General features: G+C 52.3%; 2 protein-coding genes across 2 annotated transcripts in view; both read left to right on the top strand.

The window, feature by feature from the left end:
• The window catches only part of VAX2 (ventral anterior homeobox 2), a 29,104-nt gene extending 16,132 nt beyond the window's left edge, over window positions 1–12,972 (top strand). Inside the window, exons 2-3 of the mRNA XM_086700889.1 lie at window positions 2,777–2,964; window positions 12,285–12,972. Of these exons, the coding sequence (XP_086557015.1) occupies window positions 2,777–2,964; window positions 12,285–12,731 (635 nt within the window). The 3' untranslated portion in view covers window positions 12,732–12,972. The remainder of the gene's footprint in view (window positions 1–2,776; window positions 2,965–12,284) is intronic.
• A 2,311-nt stretch (window positions 12,973–15,283) lies between these two features.
• Window positions 15,284–21,918, top strand: part of ATP6V1B1 (ATPase H+ transporting V1 subunit B1) — a 28,536-nt gene continuing 21,901 nt past the window's right edge. The window contains exons 1-2 of the mRNA XM_025932077.2: window positions 15,284–15,517; window positions 21,346–21,401. Of these exons, the coding sequence (XP_025787862.1) occupies window positions 15,400–15,517; window positions 21,346–21,401 (174 nt within the window). The 5' untranslated portion in view covers window positions 15,284–15,399. The remainder of the gene's footprint in view (window positions 15,518–21,345; window positions 21,402–21,918) is intronic.

The following is a 21,918-nucleotide window of genomic DNA, read 5'->3' as shown; positions in this document are numbered from 1 at the left end:
ATTATAAATAAATAAAGCAGCTATGAGCATTCATGTATAGGTTTTGATGTGAACCTAAGATTTTGTTTCTCTCGGATAAATGCCCACGAGTGTGGTCACTGGGTTTTATGGTAAGTGTATGTTTAACTCTTTGAGAAACTGCCAGGTCGTTTTCCAGAGTGACTGCACCATTTACATTCCCACCAGCAGTGTAGAAAGATGTACTTTCTCTGTATCCTCACCAGCTTTTGACACTCTCAGTATTATTTCTTTTAGCTATCCTAATATGTGTCTCTTGTGGTTTTAATTCATCTTTCCCTAATGGCTGGTGATGTTGAATATCTTTCATATGCTCATTTTTATGGCACGTTTTGATATCTGGCGGGCAAGTTGCCTTTCTTATATGATTCCTGCCTTCCTTGACCCTGAGAGGAAGAGCTAACCTTGGCTGTTCCCTGAGGCAGGAATGCTTGTGTTAGCTCTTCCACAAAGAAGAAAGGGCGAGGGACATCTATGATTTGACCTCAGTGGTCTGGAACACAGGCTTAGAGCTCTAGGTGGGCTCCAGGAGGCTCTCTGGGAAGAGGATGTAAAGCTTCCAGCACCACATACAACACCCACCACCCCTCCTCCAGTCCACACCCCCCCAAAACACTTCTAATAAAATCAGTGCCTTTGGATATGGAGTCATTTGGGTTTTGTGAGGGAAGTTCTGAGACTGGTCCCACAGTTGGAAATAATAGGATCTGAGCAAAGGGGACCCAGTTGATGGGGCCGCAAATATTACCCCACCTTTTCAGAATGTAGAAAGTACTGGAGAGGGAGAGCTTGAGTTGTCCCAAAAGGCCTGTGGGGTTTCCACCTCCACTCCAAGAGCTGGGCCCATGTCCATCTGATGTGCTCTGCCCAGTGTGGGGGGGAGGGCCACCTCTGAGAGTGACCGCATCCCCTGACCCAGACACATCTTCTTCCCATGGTTGACTGAGCACAAAGGTTCTTGAGAACCTCTGAGATCAGGGGCAGGACTTGCAAGCCAGGAGGAGCTAACACATACCGTGGAGGAGTAAATGTTAGCTGGCCGGGGCAGGAGCCAGGAAGAACCACTCTCATAAATCATATGGTGGAGGATTTGGAGGGAGAGATGTTAGACTCATTCTCTAAAGCAGGGATTCTAAAAGTAGAATCTATAGTGGTGAGGCTCACAGGAGCCTCCTGGCAGACAGCAACATTCCAAATGCAGGTCCTTTCCTATGTCTTCCAGGGCACTTGATGAACCCATCCAGAAGATTCCATTTTTTTACCCATGACCAAAGGTCTCTTCATTATAACCTATCCATTGAATCATTAAACATTGCTAAAAGAGGGTATTCGTAAAGGAAAATAAGGTTGTTTCTAGAGCTTATGGAACACTGTCAGTGTGACCTCGGGGAGGTTATTTAAAATGTGTTCCTCCATTTCCCTATCTGTAAAATGGGACTAATAATAGTTCCAGCTTCACTGAGAACATTGGGAAGTTTCAAGTCCTCAAAACCGTGCCTGGCCTCCAGCAAACACGGCCCAGGTGTCAGCTTTCCTTATGACTGAAACACGAGCAGCCAGGCCACTCGCTTCTGGCCACACAGCAGAATGTGTGACCCCCGGGGGAGGGTTAAAACTCCCCCAACCGTGGAGGGTTGCTCTGTCACCTGTGCTTGATCAGCAGTGCCTGCGTTGGTTGATCAGGGCTGCCTTGAGCTGGTGGGTTTTCTGCCGACACTCATCTTTCTCCCTAATGGTAAACTACTGTTAGTTCAGCTTCATTGTCAGCAGTGTCATGTGCTGGGAATGGTTTGCTAAGTCCTACAGAATACGAGACTGCATATTTCCATGTGCCAATTTTTGACACAAATAACTAATAACTAGATTTCCAGCTATCCGAGTGTGTGGTTCAAACATGTTATCATCTCTGCCCCTATTGCTAACGCTGATGTATATATACAGCCCACCCTCCCCCAAATCATATTTTACTTTTGCTGAACACTTTGTTGCCATTTCTCAGTTCTTTAAGTGGAAGTATCTGGTGAACGTAGGCTGCAAGGTTTTCAATGTCTCTTAAGTAGCCTCCAAAATTTTGGAGACTCTGTGCATGGATGGCATTGGTTTAGGATCCAGGGGGGTGGCCTATTGTTCAGGACGACGTACGTGGGGAGTGGCAGAAATCTCCTCTGTAGAAGGCACCCCAGCAGCTTGATGTAGTGGCAATGGTCCTTGGACTCCTTCCTGGGGACCCCAGCTTCCCAGGCTGCCCTCTGCCCCTTACCAGCTAGCCTCTTCATGGAACCCAGGAGGGTCTGGGGACTCAGGTGCTCATGCATGCATACACACCCAGCACAGGACCTGGCTCAGGACATCTCCTCCAGTAAGCCTTACCTGCCTGGTCATACCCAATGCTAGCCCGTCCTTTCCTCTACACTGGAGGACTTAGTATATCTGTTTCCATTTATTCTTTTATTCTACTGAGGAAACAGAATCCTGGCTGGGTCAGAGTGAATTCTTTCTGCCCACGCTACGTGGTAGACTTGAAATTTGTAACAAGGCCCATTCACACACATATACCCAATAGACACGATATACTGCGTTGGATGATTAAAGAAGCTAGGTCCCGAGAGGGTAAGCAACTTGTCAGAGGTCACAGAGCCGGGCCCCGGCTCAACGAGCTCTCTGTTAGTTAGATCACACTGCCTCCTATTAATATGACTGTTGGTGGCCTATATCCTTAATTAGTGAACTAACCTGCCTCTTGTCATGGCCCCTGCAGATGCCAAAGGGACCATCCGGGAGATTGTCCTGCCTAAGGGTTTGGACCTGGACCGGCCCAAGCGGACCCGCACATCCTTCACGGCTGAGCAGCTGTACCGCCTGGAAATGGAGTTCCAGCGCTGCCAGTATGTGGTGGGCCGAGAGCGCACCGAGCTGGCCCGCCAGCTGAACCTCTCCGAGACCCAGGTAAGAGTGCAGGGCCAGGCCACTCCACCCCTGCCCTACAGCCTGGGAACTTCGTGGGGTGTGAGGCCTATGGGCTGCTGCAGGGAGACCCAGCTTTTGAGGAGTTCAGACACGCATTAGGGAAAGGCTTGGAGTTATAGGCAAACCAGAGCAATGAATATAGCGCTGACAAGAGAGAGCTGGCATATGCCAACAGGGGGCCTTCCAGATACGTCAGGCACTTTGGATGGAACATGGGAAAAGGCCAGAGAAATAGGAAGGAGGGGCATCCAGGATGCAGGGAGTTACTCAGGGCTGTTGGTGCGTGAGGGATCCTGCAGGAAAGGACGGTGAGGGGTTGGCTTGCTGGGAGCAAAGGTTCCGGGGAAGAGAAGAAATGATCCAAAATTGGATAGGGGACTTCTCAATTCCCCCTCCTGGGCTTCCTCCCCATCCTCCGTACATGCCCTGCATCCCACTGTGCCTCAGAAGCTCTTGCTGGAGAGAAGGAGTCTGAACACCACCCCCCCCTTTACTCAGGAATGCCTTCGCATTTTAACAATAATAAGCTTAACCCAAAGGAAAAGCTTTTGTAAAGTGAGCACCCCCTCTGTGCGAATGGAGGCATTTCAAGCTGGTGACAGAGACACATAATGATAACAATAATACTAATAATACCTAGTACTCACGGTGCGGAGGCAGGGCTCTAAGTGCTCTGCCTGCGGTAACTCACCAATGCCTCCCAACGACCCGATGATGTAGCTGCCTGTACTATCCCATTTTACAGAGGAGGAGAGATTATGCCCAAGGTCATACAAAGAATACGCTCCAGAGCTAGGATTGGACAAGCAGTCTGGCATCTTTATGCCACCCGTAAACTGGCAACCATCCTGGGGCTTATAAAGAATGACTCGAGACCCTTAGTCAAGCAACAGCTCTGGTAGCTTAGCCTCATATATGAGGGAGCTCATGGATAGATGTATTACAGACATGACCAAAACAGGACTTACACAGGGTAGAGGCGAGGAAGGAGAGAGTGAGCAGGCAGACAGTCTGGAAGGGTGCGCTTCCTGGAGAAGGCTGTGGTGGGATATGCAGGGGTCCCTTCTGTGCCTGCTGCCGTGCTTCCCTTGGCACCCCCACTGCAATTCAGTCAGGACCGGCTGCTGTCCTGCAGGCCCAGGCCGTCTCCACCTGGACCTGTTGTCCGGCAGAGCCCCAAACAACACAGCAGATGGCCTGGGGCAGCGGGGGCCCTCCCTCCAGTGACACTCAGTCAGGAGGCTGGAAAGCCAGGCTCTGCCAGAGAGAGGGCTACGGTGGCTGGGCCCGGCCAGAGCTCCTGGGGGGACATCGGGCATAGAGTCACCCCTCAATACCTGCCCCTCTCGTCCTATCTGCCCTCTGCCCAGCCTAGTTTTGCCAGCACACTCTACCCTGAAACTTTGCTCTCCAAAGGCACCTCAGATGCCCAGCCCAGCAGCTCCTTCCCTGTCCTCATCTTTCCCCTGCCCTGCCCCCTATACGCCCGACATTTATCTGCCCTTGGTGGTCAGGGCCAAGCCCCTCCTCTTCCAGGAAGACTTCTTGACTTCATCCCAAGAGACCCTTCCACATGTCTTGGTAAAGTGTGTGTGTGTGTGTGTGTGTGTGTGTGTGTGTGTGTGTGTGTACGTGGTGGGCACCAACTAGCACACACTTCCCAAGAATAAGAATGTGTCTGAAAGCCACATCTCCACTTCAGGCCTCCATGGGGAGCTCAGAACACAGCTGAGCAAACAGTGAGCCCTCAGTGAATCCTCAACTTACTGACTTGCTTACCACTCCCCTTTCTTTTTCCCCTGTCCCTGGGGTCTTACAGGTAACACATGGTACAGGAAACCTCCGTTGAGACCTTCCCCTATACCGGGCACTGCTCCAAGGGCTTGACGTGTCCTAACTCATTTATTCCTCTCACCACAATCTTATGGGATGGGAGTGAGGTTTTCTCCAGACAGCACTTCTGACACCAAATGTGTGGTGTTTTCTAACACCAACAGCAACCAAGTCCCCCTTTCTCAATCACCAACTGGTACTCAAACTATTCAATTCAATTCTGACACTGGCTCCTGGAGTTAGCACAGACACTATAGGTTACAGCTCAGTCTCACAGGACAGTCCCACATCAGATGCCAGTTGCATGTCCCTGGGGCCACCTGTACTTCCGACTGGCCAGCTGAAACATTGGGGGTTCCCTCATCTTCCTCCTCGGGCTTGTCAATTTGTTGGAATGACTCACAGAACTCAGGAAAACACTTTACTTTCCTTTACTCATTTATTGTAAAGGATACAACTCAGGGGGGCACCTGGGTGGCTCAGTTGGTTAAGCATCCAACTCTCGCTTTTGACTTAGGTCATGATTTTGCAGTTTGTGAATCTGAGCCCTGCACGAAGCTCTTAGCTGTGGTGTGGAGCCTGCTTGAGATTCTCTCTCTCTCCCTCTCCCTCTGCCCCTCCCCCTGCTCTCTCAAAATAAAGGAATAAACTTAAAAAAAAAAGGATACAACTTAGAAATAGCCAAATTTTTGGGGTGGGAGGGAGAGAAATAGCCAATTGGAGAGATGCATACAGCAAGATGTTGGGGTGCGGGTGTTCAAGGAGCTTCTATACATTTTATGGATGTGCCACCCCCCAGAACTTCCTTGTGTTCAACCCAGAAGCTCTCTGAATCTCACTGTTCATGATTATTTATGACCCAGCCCCTCTCACCTCCCTGGGGAGCCAGGGTGGGGGTTCCAAACCTCTAATCACAGACGTGATCTTTTTGGAACCAGTGCACATCCTGAACTATATAAGGTCCACCCTGAGTCACCTTGTTAGCATAAACTCAGGTGTACTTTAAAGGGGCTTATTATGAATGACAAAGGGCACTCCTGTCACTCAGGAAATTCCAAGGGCTTTAGGGGCTCTGTATCAAGAATGAGGAACAAAAGTCAAATATGTACATGTTTTAATTTTTTTTTAAGTAGGCTTCACACCCAATACGGATCCCAACACACAGTTTGAACTCATCACCCTGAGATCAAGACCTGAGCTGAGTTCAAGACCTGAGCTGAGATCAAGAGTGGGACACTTAACCAACTGAGTCACCCAGGTGCCCCGAATATATACACTTTTTAAATAACAGAATGCGGGACACCTGGGTGACTCAGCCAGCTGAGCCTCTGACTTGATTTCTGCTCAGGTCATGATCTCACAGTTTATGGGATTGGGCCTTGCGTCGGGTTCTGTGCACTGACAGAGTGGAGCCTGCTTGGGATTCTCTCTCTCTCTCTCTCTCTCTCTCTCTCTCTCTCTCTCTCTCTCTCCTTCTCTCTATACCCCTCCCGAAATTGTACTCTGTCTCTCCCTCTCAAAATTAATTAAATAAATAAATATTTTAAAAATACCAGAATAGGCCTTTATTATTTCTGTGTTAAAGAAAGGGAAACTGAGCTACAAAGAAATTAAATAACATGCTGAAAATTTAAAGCAGGAATATTTGGGGCACCTGGCTGGCTCAGTGGGTGGAACACGTGACTCATGATCTCAGGATTGTGAGTTCGAGCCCCATGTTGGGCACAGAGATTACTTAAAAATAAAATATTAAAAAAAAATAAAAATAAAGCAAGCACATTCATTAGCTCACCAGATTAATCTTTATTAAAAGCTGGCTTTATGGGTAATATTATCCCCATTTCAGGAAACTCAGAAGGTTTATTAACTTGCCCTTGGTTACATAGCTAGAATTCTGTGGAATTCTCCATATATTCACCCATACGTTTGTTCAAAAATATTACTGCATACCTACTATATACTAGGTACTGTTCTAGGCACTGGGGATATATCAGAGAACAAAATAGATCAGGCACCTAGCCTCAGGCAGCTTCCATTCTGCATGAGAAAGACAAATAGCATTTATTTATTTATTTATTTATTTATTTATTTATTTATTTATTTATTTTTTAAATTTATTTTTTTTTTCAACGTTTATTTATTTTTGGGACAGAGAGAGACAGAGCATGAATGGGGGAGGGGCAGAGAGAGAGGGAGACACAGAATCGGAAACAGGCTCCAGGCTCTGAGCTGTCAGCCCAGAACCTGACGCGGGGCTCGAACTCACGGACCGCGAGATCGTGACCTGGCTGAAGTCGGACGCTCAACCGACTGCGCCACCCAGGCGCCCCTACATTTATTTATTTTAATGTTTATTCTTCTTTTTTGAGAGAGAGAGAGAGACAGAGTGTGCGCGGGGGAGGGGCAGACAGAGAGGGAGACACAGAATATGAAGTAGGCTCCAGGCTCTGAAGTGTCAGCACGGAGCCTGACGAGGGGCTTGAACTCACAAGCTGTGAGATCATGACCTGAGACAAAGTCAGACGCTTAACCAACTGAGTCACCCAGGTGCCCTGACAAATAGCATTCAAAAGAGTGATGAGTACTATGAGGCAGATAAAATGTGATATGATAGAGACTAGGAATCTTTGACTGAGGTCATCAGGAAAGGAGATGAATGACAGTGGGCTGAGGTGTGAATGACAGGGAAGAGACAGCCAGGACAAGCGCCAGAAGAGGAGTCAAGACACAGGGTAACAACTGTGAAGACCTGGAGGTGGGAACTAGCATAGAATATTCTGGAAGTGTCTGAAGGCCAACGTGGCTGGAGTCGAAGCGTAATAGGGAAGGTAGGCGGCAGAGCATATAGTGTTTGGAGGCCATGATGAGGCGTTGAAGAGAGAGTGCCATGAGAGGACCAGCATTTTACAGAGCTCACTCTGGTCACCATCTGGAGAATGGTGAATGAGTGGATGAGGTGGGGGCCACTGCCATGTTGTCTTGAACTCTGAGTGATGGTGGAGGAGAGAAGTGAACTGATCTGAGATGTCATCTAATTTGGAGATAGAACTGTTAGGACTCGTTCATCATGACTTACGTGCACAGGGCAAGGGAAAGAGAAATGGTTTGGGCTCGAACTGGTGAATGGTGAGAAGTGGTCAGTGATGCCATGTAACAGGTTGAGAAAGCTGGGGAGGAGCAGGAAGGTGGGAGAGGAATCTGGAGTTTTGTTTTGCATCAGTTCAGTTTGAGATCCAAGTGGAGATGTCAGGAAGGTATGTCAGATATTTCTCCGGGGGCTGGTGTTTCTCTGATTTTACCTAGGAGTCTTGGTCAGGCCTCTTTTGTGGGAAAGGTAAGAGATTCCTTCAAGTGTGCTCAAATAATAGAGGGACTCCTAAGGGATAGAACAGGAGGCACAATCTTGTGTAAGTCCAAGAACAGGGACCACGGTGTAGCCAGGCCTCATAGGGACCGACCGAAAGCTGAAGACCATGTTGGATCCCAGGACTTCAACATCACATGCAGCTCTCCCCCTAGTGCTCTCCTGAATATGCCCCCAACTGCTCTCCAAGTGATTGCCTCCCTCTCTGTGTCCACTTCTTTTCCTCCTGCCAACCAGCATCTTTACCCCCTTCCTGGACATCAAGAGGGTCCTAATCCAGACAGACAAAATGAGGACTTACTCAGGACCCGTTCTCACTCCATATCTCTTCCTTAACCACTATGTGCCCAGTTAAGTTGTCTGCATTTTTATTATTTTTTTAATGCTTATTTTTATTTTGAGAGAGAGGGGGTGGTAGGGACAGAGTGAGAGAGTGGGGGAGGGGCATACAGAGAGAGAGAGAGAGAGAGAGAATGAGAGAGAGAGAGAATCCCAAGTAGGCCCCACACTGTCAGTGCAGAGCTCCATGTGGGGCTCGAACTCACAAACAGTGAGATCATGACCCGAGCCGAAATCAAGAGTCAGATGCTTAACCGGAGCCACCCAGGTGCCCCAAGTTGTCTGCACTTTTAATGAGAACCCCCCCTTATAGGACCTGGTGCGCAGAACCATGAAGCCTTCCCTTCCCACCACTTACAAAGTTCTGCAGGCTGAAGTGTCCTTCGGATATACGGACAGGGACCCAGGCAGAATGCAACTGATCTCTGGGCCTGGCCTTGCCCAGACCCCCAGGCTGTGCATTACAGGGAGGCCCTAGAGTGCAAGGAAGGGGTCTCAGAGGGATCTAGTTCTTGGACACACCAGAATAACTCCCACCCCCCACCCCCCACCCCAGAGTGGCATGTGCTTTTCTCCAAATCTGAGAACAAGGATAGTCCCACTTAGTCTAGTTCTCCTTGTTTTTATACTTTATCACCCTGCTTTGTTTCAAGGAAAACATGTGGGGCTTAATTAAAGCAGTGTTTCTCAAAGTATGGTCTGCAGACCAGTTATATGTAGGACCCCTGGGGTTCTCATTAAAATACAGATTCCAGCTTAGATTCCATGCTCAGCCCCCAGGCTCCAGTCAGAGTTTCTAGGAAAGACCTGACAACCTCTATATTAACCTCTGTATAATCTCAAACTAGATTGACCACATTAACCACATTGCTTAAAAGACTTCAGTGTCTCCAGGCACTTTGCTAAATCCATGATTATAGCTCATTGAGTGATTACAACAAACCTATGAGGAGGCATGATTATAATCCCCATTTTACAGATAAGGAAACTGAGGTACAGAAAGGTTAAGGAACTTGCCCCATGCCATTCCAACTAATTAAGGAGAGAACCATAATTGACTCCAGATTTGTCCGACCTCAGGATCTTTTCCACTATCTTGTTTGCTACTTCTACCAAAACACTTACTGTCTTGTAACACTTACTGACCTGTCCATTTCCCCCACTACTGGTGTCTGAGACCCACAGAGTTTTAGGCATTCCTGTTTTTTCAGCACCTGGCAATGCCTACACCTATTGGATGCTTGCTGTTCATGTGTTGTATGAATGACCACAGTCAGAGCAGGAAACAAGAAAAGAAGATGTGGCAGTAGAGGAAGGAAAGGTGGGAGGCTGGCCCCAGGACTCCCCTCATTCTGCTGGCATGAGGGACTTTTTCAAGGCCAGGCTCCCAGGATCCAGGCTGAGGACAAACTGCCAAGTCCCAATACTGACAGCATCACCACTTGGCTTGGATAAGAGCAGCTCTGATTCTTCAGCAATTGTCCTCAGCCCCTTACCCATCACCTCTGCCCCAAGATGGCTTCTTCCAGAACAGCAGAATAGGTGGTACCTTCCAGATTACAAAAACCAGGGCCATCCCAGATACACAAGTGCCATTCATAGGAATGTGCCCACAGTCACAGGAAGCAGCCTCTTAGAGATTCATGCCATTTCCAAATCAACAAGGAGGCTTGGGATTTAACACCAACCATGAGCCCAAAGAGAGTGATGGATGATCTCCCAGAAAATACCTCCCTAGTCCGGGCAGCCAGTTGAAAACCATGGCTCATGGACCACGGTGTGGTCTGGCAAGGGATTAGGGGGTGAAAGGTACCAAGCATTCACTGAGTTCCAGGGGAACCAGGAGAGGGAGGGGGCAAGAGGCAGCCCACAGGAAGACCACAGAAGGGCACCAAGAAGACAGAGGCCAAAGCCTCCGAAAGTGTGCTTCTGGATAGCACCCCGGCCTACCCAGCATGCAAATGAACTGGGCCTTGAAGGACCTGTACCCAGATTTAACCCTGAGAGAGGGTGACCCCTGTGGTGGAACTGAAAGCTTCCTGGAGGAGAGGAGGGATGAGCCCAGAGGCTCTGAGCCTGTCTCTCACTCAGTTTGTCCCTTGTTTGGTGAGCCTTATGAATCAGCCCTTTAGGGACTATGGGACTCATGGTAGGAGGTAGATGGGCAGGGTGCCTCTCCCCAACCTTTGCAGTTCTTTGAACTTCCATCACAGTTCACAGATTAGAATCACACACAGAACTTAAGAAAAAAAAAAAAAAAAAGGATACATAGGCCCCTCCCCCTAGAGATTTAGTGAGTAGGCATGTGGCATGGGCATTGGGATTTTGAAAAACATGACTCCAGATAATTTTAAAATGCAGCCCAGATTGACAAGCCCCAATGTAGCTCATAAGGGCCCAAGACATAGGCCTGCCAGATCCCAGCCCCTGCCTCACTTCCTCTCCAGGAGCCTCCTCCTCCCAGAGCCACCCACATCCACCCTATCTTGTACCCCTGGAGCTGCAGAAGGACAAGACACTTTGCAAAAGCTTTGTCATTCCTTATTGGTCACACTCCTTATTACTGCCACTCCCTTTGTTGCTGGGAGTGGGTTAATGCCACCATCCCACTGGACCCTCAGCTTCCCCAGGACAGGAATCATGACTTCTGGGCCTGTCCTCTCCCACTAGTTCAGAGCTGTGAACAGAGAAGGGAGCAATAAATGATGACTTCAATTCAGGGTGGGCCAGGCACCACGTGAGGCCCTCTACCTGGACTTCCTTATCTGATCCCTTCAACAGCCCAGGTATTTTTGTCCCCATTTTTGAGATGAGAAACTGAAGCTGGGGAGTTCGTGGGGTGGTGCCTAGGTCCTAAAAGGGTGGCTGCTCACCGGGGCAGAGAAGCCAGGGGGGCTTCCTGGCAGGGGAGGGAATGCAACCACACACAGAGCCACTTTCCCAAGGATCTGGTGGGAGGAGCAATTGAGTTCCGGGAGTGACAAACATAGAGGGTTTTCTTCTTTCAAAACGCTTCCTTCAACCATATTTGGCCGCCTGTCCCTTGGCCTTCCCTTACTGCTATTTCCTTCAAATGTCACCTCTTCAGAGAGGCTATGTTTGCCACGCATTAATAAGCTAGTCCCCTCCCCGGCCACTCCCCTCTTTATCCTGCAGCCTTTTTCCAAACCAGTGCCTCTCAAAGGGTGGTTCTTGGGCTGCTGTGCACCCCGTTCTGTCCCCAGCAAACTCTTATCTGTCTAGGACAGGTTAAGTGCAGAGATGGAAGTAAGTGTAATCCATTTTCATTGTATTTGACAAAAACATTGGTCCACAACAGACTGGAAAACTTTAAAAAGTGGTTCCTCGGCACAAATAATTTGAGAGATGCTGCTCAAAGCACTCAGAGCCACCTGACAGTCACGGCTGTTTGTTTTCATTTCCTGTGCACCATCCGCCTCCCTGTCTGTGCCGTCCCCTCCACATCAAGGATTCCCTCCACTCTCGTCACTGCTGATTCCCCGAGTCTAGAGCAGCACCCAGCAGGCAGCAGGCACTCGAGGGCGAGGGTCCCTTACTGGTTCACCCAGAGCAGGCTGGTGTGGAGAGACCTTAATGACACTCTGAATACTCTTCTTCCCCCTTTCACTCCACCCTTACTCCCCCCACTCTCTGTCCCCTTGCCCTCCACGCCCTTCCTCTTCTTTTCTCCTCCCACCTGACCCCACTTTGCTTTGCCTGTCCCCTCTCCCTTCCCGACACCCCTCCCTGTCCTCCACCCAAGGTGAAGGTCTGGTTCCAGAACCGCCGCACCAAGCAGAAGAAAGACCAGAGCAGAGACCTGGAGAAGCGGGCGTCCTCCTCGGCCTCCGAGGCCTTTGCCACATCCAACATCCTGCGGCTGCTGGAGCAGGGCCGGCTGCTGTCTGTGCCTAGGGCCCCCGGCCTCCTGGCGCTGACCCCTGGCCCACTGGGCCTGCCTGCCGGCCACAGGGGCATCTCACTGGGTGACCCCAGGAACTCCTCCCCGTGCCTCAACCCACTGACCTCAGCGTCGGCGTCCCCGCCCCTGCCACCCCCTCCACCGGCCCTCTGCTTTTCCACTGCCCCACTCCTGGACCTGTCTGCCTGCTATGAACTGGGCTCCTCGGCCTTCGCACCCTACAGCAGGCTAGAACGGAGAGTGGGCAGCCCCAGCGGCAGCGGCGGTGACAAGAAAGCCAACATTTAAGCCTCCACCTCCCTGCCACACCGAGTCCCCAAGCACGGCACCACCCCTGCCTCCCCTGCCCCATGGACTGCCCTGAGCAGGCTCCCAGAGAGGCGGGCAGCCTCACATCTGGCCCCACCTGCCTTTCAACTCAGAGACTGTTGCCCAGAAGGCCTTGGTCCCGCAGCTTGTGTGTGCGAGTGCAGTGTGCGTGTGTGTGCCTCTCACTGAAATAAAAGGAAAACAATGACAAGAAGGGAAACAGAGTCTCCACAGCACCACCACTGCCCCTCGATCCCATCCCTCCCTCTCCTCACCGGGAAGGAAAATGGGCTGAGCCAGGAGACCTCTAATGGGAGGGAGAAAAACTGGAGCCACGTTCACGGTTACGGGGGATGGGGTACCACGCTCCTGCTCCCAATTAGAGCTTCTGCCTGGGCATTGCAAAGCCCATGATAGCCACATGGACGCTTCTGCTGGTTAAGCATTGCTCCTTGCAAGGTCCTCTTCAAAACATAAAAATATTTGAAAGGTAGAAATGTCAAATTCTTCAAGAGGGTAGACAATGACAGGTGCCTGGGTGGCTCAGTTGGTTAGGCCAGGCTGTTAAGCAACTCTTGGTTTCGGCTCAGGTCATGATCTCATGGTTCAAGAGGTCCAGCCCCACACTGGGTACCCTCCCCCTCACCCCAACAGCATGGAACCTGCCTGGGATTCTCTCTCTCCCTCTCTCTCTGCCCCTCCCTGGGCTTGCTTGCGTTCTCTCTCTCTCTCTCTCTCAAAGTAAATTACAAAAAAAGGGGGGGACGCCTGGGTGACTCAGTCGGTTGAGCGACCGGCTTCGGCTCAGGTCATGATCTCATGGTTTGTGAGCTCAAGCCCCGCATCGGGCTCTGTGCTGATGGCTCAGAGCCTGGAGCCTGCTTCTGATTCTGTGTCTCCCTCTCTCTCTGTCCCTCCCCCACTCATGCTCTGTCTCTCTGTGTCTCAGAAATAAACATTAAAAAAAAAAAAAGGAGGGCAGACAATGAAAGGTGAGATCAGGATCTAGAAGAGAGCCAGAGAATGGATATAAGAGGTAAATCCAGGCAAGATCCCACATGCCTAAGAGGGCATGCTCATCACAATCCCCACAACACAAAGCACTTTTTTAAAAAAAATGTGGTTGTTTTCCCTCAAGTAAGACACTTGTATTTAACTTTTTGTTTTGCAATGACCGTGGATTTACGAGAGGTTACAAAGATACTTTAGAGAATTCCTTGTACCCTCCACCCAGTTTCCCCCAGTGGTTACATCTTCCATAACCAAAGTGTAATATCAAAACCAGGACATTGGCACTGTGTGTGTGTGTGTGTGTGTGTGTGTGTGTGTGTGTGTGTGTAGTTCCCTGTCATTTTGGCCCCTGTGTAAGATCTGTGGAACCGCCACTGCGATCAAGATGTAGCACTACCTATTACCACAAAGCTCTCCCCTTCATAGTCACCCCTGACCCACGAGACTTCTTTGAAAGAATGGAAATCGTGAGAGAGGGCCCAGGGACCAGAAATGGGTCCTCAAGTCAGAGGCCAGAGGTGACATTTCAACTCCATTCGGGAAAAAAGACGGGCACAGTCTGTTCCAGTCTGCTCTTGGAAACACGTTTGGTTTCAGATTGGCTGTCCTTAGTCACCCAGACAGGGATCCCCAGACAACTGTGCTTCCTCCCTTCCCTCTGCATTGGCAGTATAGTTTGGGGAGGTGCTTAGAAATGCCAGGACATCCTGAGTCTGGAATAAAACATGGGGTGACCAGGGCAGACCTTGGGTTCAGCCAGCCCCCAGTGTCTACCTTGCCTTGTCCAGCAGACCTGTGGAACACACAACTCCTTTAGCCACTCACACAAAGAGGGTTCCTCCATTTGTACTTTCTGTTCTGGGCTGAAAAATGTCAGGATAGACCTGCCCCATGAGACCGTACAGGTGAAATATAAAGAGGTAAGACAGAGTCCTCTGCCCAGATGGAGAGAGACCTGCCCTGCTTCCCTGGGAGTTCTGGATACTGTGAGAGAGAAAGGCTTAAAGAAACCCAAGTCTGATGCAGGAGACAAACTCAGTTCTTTGGGGGCTCAGAGCCTAGCAGCAGTGACAAGAGAGAATTCTCCAAAAGGGCATGACAAAGGAAAGACACCACATATGTGGTGAATCAGGAGTGCTGAGAAGGCTTCCTGTAGGAGGTGGCACTGAAGTTGGCACAAGAATGATCCTCTATAGATGTTCAAAAAAAAAGGTGATGATTGAATTGTGCAGGGGAAGAAGTATGTAGGTATGGTTAGGGCAAGGGGTACAGGGTGAGGGCAGGTCAGGGGGAGGGGGGGCCGTAAGGAAAAGATGTGGAGAAGAGGGCAGCCTGCCAGAAACTGCATGTGGTGGGGAGAACAGGATGAGATGTGGTATGGAGCAAGGGCCTGTGAGAGCGCCTGAGGTTCCAGGGGGAGGAGCTGAGTTCACACCAGCACCTCCTAGATCTGGAAGAGCTCCAGGGCCAGAGGCTGGTTTCCCTGTTTACAGTCAACTCCTGCAGGAGAGGAGGGGTGAGGGGAGGGGTGGCCACAGGGGCAGTCTGGTAAGCTCACTCCGGCTCCAGCTGGGCCCGAAGTGTTGCACTCACCACCAGCAGGCTCAGGCACTCGGGTCCGGCCTGCCACCTCGCCATGGCCACGAAGGCAGACGGTAGGCCCGGGGGGCTCCCCAGCGGTGGCTGTGACCTGGGCATAGCCCAAGAGCACATGCAAGCGGTCACCCGAAACTACATCACCCACCCCCGTGTCAGTGAGTACAAATCCCCAGAGGGCGAGGTTGGGGTGGGCTGCTGGGTCCCCAGGCTCTGCTTCTCAGGCTCAGGGAAAGGGGAGGACCGAGACTGAGGAAGACCCAAGGGGGCTCTTGGTCCAGCAGAGTGATGTGGTGGACTGCCTGGACGAGGAGCGACCTCTGCAGATGGAGGGATGGGGTCCCCAGCCCAGGCTACCCCAGCGGAGAGGGCAGGGGTGTCCTTGCAGGAACCTCTCGGTCATCACCCTTATCCTGCTCTGAGACCCCAAGTTCAGAGAGAGCTCCCCACGGGCCCAAGTGTGTGTTTGTGATACACGCTCCTGTGTGAATATGTGCGTGTTTGGAGTACGAGCATGTGTACCAGAACATTCAGCATGAGGAAATGTATGATCAAGTGTTCTTAGGGAATACGTGTGGCAAGGCCAAGTATGTGCATTTTCAGGATGGAGAAATACATAACACTGTGTGTGTCACGTCAGTGGGCACATGTCACGTGTGCCTTACACGTGTCTGTGTGTATAATGCAGGGGAAGGATGTGTGTGCTCCCCCACTCGGGTGCGGATATGTGTAAATATGTGTGTGACAGCTTCCATGTGTGTATGATCAGAGTGAGGAAATGTGACAGTATATGTGCATGCTTTTACATTCAGACTGAGGGTGAATGTGTGTGTGTGTGCACGAGTGTGCGTGCTCATGGGGACAACATGGGTATGCGGTCAGGTGATGTCTTATGTCTGTGTATGTACAGTTGGGGGAGGGTAAGTGCCTGGCATGGCCATGGGTGCTGGATTATTTACCCTTGTAGGCTTCCTAGGTGTGCCCAGATGTCTGGGGCACAGAAAGCGGTGAGGTTCTGAGGACCAGAGGGAGAGCCCCCTCCATCTGTCCTTGCCAAGGTCATTCTCCAATTCTCAGATTCTCAGACAGCCCCACACTGGAGTAAACCGGCCTGGCCAGCACCAGCCAAGCAGAGCCAGAGGCTCCTAACAGGGTGTGTATGGAGAGAAGCTGGCCCTCTCTAGTTACCTAGGCCATAGTGGGAGTGACCTGACGGGGCAGCTGCGAGCTAGGTCTGCATTGAACGGAGTTGGCACCCACCCAGAACAGAGCAAGTACAGAGGGGGCAGGTCCGGAGAGGGCAGGTCTGGGGTGCTTAGGAGCAGAGCAGGGCGTGAGCAGGCACCTCCAGAGGCCTGAGGCAGGCACTGAGGGGTGGAGTGCATTCCAGCAAGGAGAAACTGAGTGAGACCGATGTACCAAGGAGGCCCTGCAGGCCCTGCAGGCCCTGCGTCTTGGAGGTATGGGGGAGGGCAGAGATCCAGATTCTCCCCTGGGGCAAAGCAGGGGTCACGAAGGCCCAGAAATTCGCAGTGACTGGAGCCCCCTGGAGTCCAGAGCTCAGGCCTGGAGACCTGAGCCCAGTTGTCTCAAGTTGTCTAACTCTCATCCAGACCCAAGTGATGGCCCACCCCTGCGGGACCCTCCCCCCACCATCACTCCCTTCAGTGTGCCCTCCCAGGGACCCTGTGGGTGCAACCTCACCCCAGGGCCTCCTGCAGCCAGTTTCCTCCAGCCACGACCTTATTTAGAGTCAACAAGCCCTGGAGATTTGACCCAGACTGGAACCCAGGGGTGTCAGCGCCCCCATGCCTGCTTGTGTGTCACTCCATGTGGACCCCACCCAGGTGAATGTGTCACACCCAACAGCTGACCCAGAGACCAGAGTCTGCAGAGGGGGAGCCCCTCCACCACGACTCTGCTCCCTGTGTTAAAGATGTTCCCGCAGTGACAAAGGCTACCTGTGCTTTTGCTGCATACTAGTGTCCTCACAGGGCACCCCCAGGGGCCAGCCCCAGCCTGACAGCTTCCACCCCTCGGAGCATACTGAGTTCCTCAGGGTGCTTCTGCACCCACAGCTTTCTCTGTTTCCACCTTCCGCCTCTGGGGCCTGAGGGATTTCCTCTCTGAGGGGCGAGGACCAAAACCTAGAGCTGCTACCCTCAGTTGGCTGGAGGCAGGACTCCTGCCCTGGCCTCCTACCTGAGCACTGTATGCGCTCTGGGCAGGAGAACTTTATGCAGAGACAGAAAGAGCCCAGGAGGAGAGCTGGGGATCCCAGGGGGACAGGGGATGGGGCAGCTGGCTCCCAACTCCAGGGCTTCCTCAGCCATAGATGGGGTGAGTCCAATAGAAGGCTTCCTGGAGGAGGAAGTGAACCAAACAGGCCTGAGGCATTAAGGGTGATTTCACTGCAGTGGCTGAGGGAATGGGCCAGAAGGGAGGGGGCAGGGTAGAATAAAGTGGGGAGTGAACCCTAGCAATACCCACCCGGGGCAGAAAGGAACTCCTTCTCCTCCTTCAGAGCTAGAACTCTCTCCCTGAGGGGAGGTGGCAGCTTGGGGCTTCATCCATTGTGTGGGGCAAAAGATGCTAGGTGGGGTGGGAGGGAAGGGGGGAGGGGAGTAGTGCGCAGCACGAGCAAAGGACGGATGTCAGGCTGTCAGCCCTGCTGGAGGGACAGAGCCTGGTCAGATGATCACCCAGAGGCTGGAATGCCAAACCACTGAGGCAGGCTTTGCCGCCTGCCTCAGTTTCCTCAACCGAGAGGCCAGGAAGGTCACACCGAGTTTCACCAGGCAGGGTCTTGGGCTGATTCTAAGAAGCCTGGTCTTCCAGCCCCTGCCCTCCCTCCCCTAATCCCTCTGGAGGGGATCAGGGAGGAGGTGCGGGACCTACTGCCCCGGGCTTGCCCCCACCCCCACCTCACGCATGGGCGCCTGGCTCAGCCGGCTCCCAGGACGCTGCAGGTGTGGCTGGGCAGGCCCTAATTAGTGGGCTGCATGGAGCCCCGCTGAGCCTTTGACCGGGAAGGCAGTGGGGAGATGGGGGCAGGGAGGGGCTCCAGGCCTGCGGCCCTAAGTGCAACCCAAAGTGTCAGCTGGGACAATGGAGAAGGGGAGGGGGCAGAGCAGAGGGAGGGAGTGTCTGCAAAGTCTCAGGAAGGCCTATTGAGGGAGTGCCCCTCAGAGGTCTTCTGGGCCAGCCCACTGCCTCCAGCACTACCCCCACCTTTCACCTCTCCAGGGTTGAAGGGTAAGTCCAAAGGCTGGGGGAGTGCCACAGGAAGCAGACTGACTTGTGGTGTGCCCCAGGAGAAATCAGCCAACTTCTGGGCCTTAATTTGCCACTGCATGCAATGGACACAATCAGTTGGGGGTGGATGCAAACAAAAGGCCTGGCTTCATGTCAAGGACACTTTTGTTGCTTAGCCACCACCTTGGCGGTGTCCAAACTAGACAGCTTCTAAGAAAAGATATGGTCTAGTCTGACTGGGGAGGCACAGAGTTCTAGTCTGAGGGGAGAGACATGATCCATCTCATTAAGGACTGACAAGCTGGAGAACAGGACGCCTTCTACAGTGGCATGGCTGAGGGCTGTGGCACTTCAGTGGGGAGCAGAGCCAGTGGCTGCCGGAGTCAGTTAAGGGCAGGGCACTGAAGGACGTGAAAAGTCGGGTGATAAACAGAAACAGCCACAGTGGAGTATCTGCAGTGAAAGGTCTAGGCTGTGGAGTGATGGACTCCTCCAGCAAGCATTTGGGAAGTCTACTAGAGCGAGGCCCTAGGGCTCTGGAAATCCAGAAAGGCGGCTTATAGCTGAGGCTGGTGGGATAAGATAGAGGCTTACAGACCACATGCTGGGCACCCAGCCCAAGGGCCTGGCCAGCAAGCAGCACTTCGTCCTGGCCCCTAGGCTACTCCCTGCCACTCACTGCTGCCCTCCCAAGGTAGAGCTATTGGATGTCCAGGTTAACAGGCTTCCCTCGACAGAAGCTGTGAAATATGGGGAACCGCTGTGAGGGAAGAGAGGAAGTTGAAAGACCTGTCTCCTAGGTAGAACTGGAAAGTGTTCCCTGGGGCTTTCTGGACGTTGGGCTCCTTCCCCTCCCACACTCTCACCTCCCATCCAGCCTACCCACTCTGCATCTTGCTTCTGCCATCTCAGCCCTTTTGGCTGGTCTGGTATTTTCTCTATAGGGCCAGCAAGAGGCTTGTCCCAGTGCTTTTTAAAATGAGGCTCTGATCCAGTGTACCTGGTCCTGTGGGGTGGCCTAGAGAGAAGCCAGGTTGGAGAGTGCAAGGAGAGGGTGGAAGGTGGAGAAAGGAAGTCAGCAATGGAGCCCTACTTGCCAGAAGTTGGGCTGTGAAGGGCAGCAGCTTTGGAAGGACTGGGGCAGAGGGAGGGTTTTAAGATGGGAGATACCAGAGTTGCATGATGGAAGCGGCACAGAGAAGGAGGCACTGGCCTTCGGCCCTAGGGAGTAGTCATCTCTGGGGTCTGGGCCTCAGGACCAGGAGAGGCTGGCCTAGAGGGAAGGTTGGATACCTCCTCTATGGGAACTCGGAGGAAGCTGAAGGAGTTCCCCTGCTCCACGCCCAAGCCCTAGAAGAATGGATCTTCTGGCGCCTCTTGTTCTTGAGTGTTCCTAACAGTCCATAAGCTCAGAAGAGCCTTGCAAATATCCCCGCAGGGATCACCTTGCCCAGTCATCATCCTAGCCCATGCCCTGGTGAAAGGAATGCAGATCAGACAAAAACAGGGGGATGATCACTGAGCCCCATACTGGGGAAGGTGTGAGCTGGGGGCATTTAGTTTTCCTTGGTGTGGGGTGACTTGGCACCAGACTTGTATGAAAGCATGAGGGCTGGAAGCCAATGTGGTTTGACGGGAAGCAAGAGGTGGGGTCCCAGCCCCAGCTCTGCCACAAGCATGTTGGGTGACCCTGGCGTAGGTTTTCACCCTTCTGGACCCCATTCTCCTCCCCTTTTGAAAAGAGGCTTAGACCACTCTCTTCCCTTTGATGTCCTTCCAGTGAGTGACTCAGTGACCTCACGGACACTCTGGCCATCCTGCCATGCCACAGTCTCCGTGGTCTCATTCGTGCTTCACAGGGACCCCAGGGAAGAGCTATGTCTCCCAGGTTGTAGTTGAGGGAGAGTCCCAGGATCTCTCAGCCAGCCCCTAGCAGAACCAAGATAGGCTTCCTGTCTGCCAGTCCATGGCTTTCCTATTGGGGTCCCCATCACTGGAGTTTGGGGCTCCCCAACACTGGAGTTAGAGGCTCCCTGTAAGCTGAGCTCATTTCCCCATTTGTGGATCTCTCCAGCCACTAGGGCTGGGACATTCTACTTCTTCCTCTTTCCTTGTCACTCTCTCCCCTCTCCCACAGGCACCCAGGGAGCCCAGGTTGTCCAGGCAGGGACTCTGGTTGGTTTTTCTCACCCATGCATGCACCAGCCCCCACCCCTCACACACCCAGACACCATGCACACATGCTCAATGAGTGTCAGGTGATGGAGGGAAGTGTGGTCCTGGTGGGGGGGCAGGGAGGGCAATTCTCTACCCATTTCTAGCTGGGGGCCAGAAGCTTTTGGAAAATGTTGTGGGTCAGAGATGTAAGATGGGGACTGAGGCCAGAGGGGAAGCAGCCTCAAGATAAGAAAGACCTCTTCGTAGTTGAGAGGGGAGGGGAGGATTCTGAGGGGCCTCTGCCCTTGCCCTGGCCCTCCCCCCAGCCTCCTGCAGGTGTCCAAGCCAGCAGGGAGCCCTGCGGGCAGGGGCATGACCCTTACAGCAATGGTGGCTGGCCCTGTCACAGCTAATGACCCTGACAGCCCAGACTGGGAAGGGGGTGGGGGTGGTGCATACAGGGAGAGAAAGCAGAAGATGCTTCTGTGTGTGTGTGTGTGTGTGTGTGTGTGTGTGTGTGTGTCTGGGTGTGTGTCTGGGTGTGAGACCTCACCTACCTCCACTCCTCCCCCAGCCTACAGGACAGTGTGCAGCGTCAATGGGCCCTTGGTGGTGCTGGACCAGGTCAAGGTAAGATTCTTCCATATCTTCCCAGGCACCAAGGCCAAATCCCAGGGCTCCCCAGCCCTGGGTGCAGGATCTCTTCTAAACTGCCCTACCTCTAGCTGTCTGCCATGGGCCCATCTGTCCCTTCTAATTCCCTGTCCCCCATCCCCACACTCTTCCTCCCCAGCTGTCTCCCCCACCACCCTGGGTTTCCCTTCCTGCCTTTTCAGTGTCCCCCTCTGCCCGCTCTGGGCCCTCAGAGACCACTCTTTACTGCCAAGGGCCTGGGGGATCTGGGCTATTGTGCCTCTTTCTACAATGGTGGAATGGTTGTATTGAACTTCCTCACAAAGCTGGACGCTTTCACCTGCTGCTCCCGTGGGTCTTCTTTTAAAAGGAAGAGAAGGCAGAAGAGCCATGCCAGCTAACATTTCTCCAGAGCTCAAGGTTTTCAGAGGCTTTTGGACTATCTCAGCCTGGGAACCAGCAGTGCGGGTGGGAAGTGAAGCGGGCCTCACGGAAGGAGATGGGATGTGGGCTC

The sequence above is a fragment of the Puma concolor genome, chromosome A3 (genome assembly GCF_028749965.1).
Source record: "Puma concolor isolate L17-30 chromosome A3, mPumCon1.1.hap2, whole genome shotgun sequence".
NCBI lineage: Eukaryota > Metazoa > Chordata > Mammalia > Carnivora > Felidae > Puma > Puma concolor.
Note: the sequence above shows the minus strand (reverse complement) of the source record. Positions and strands in the feature narration are given on the sequence as shown.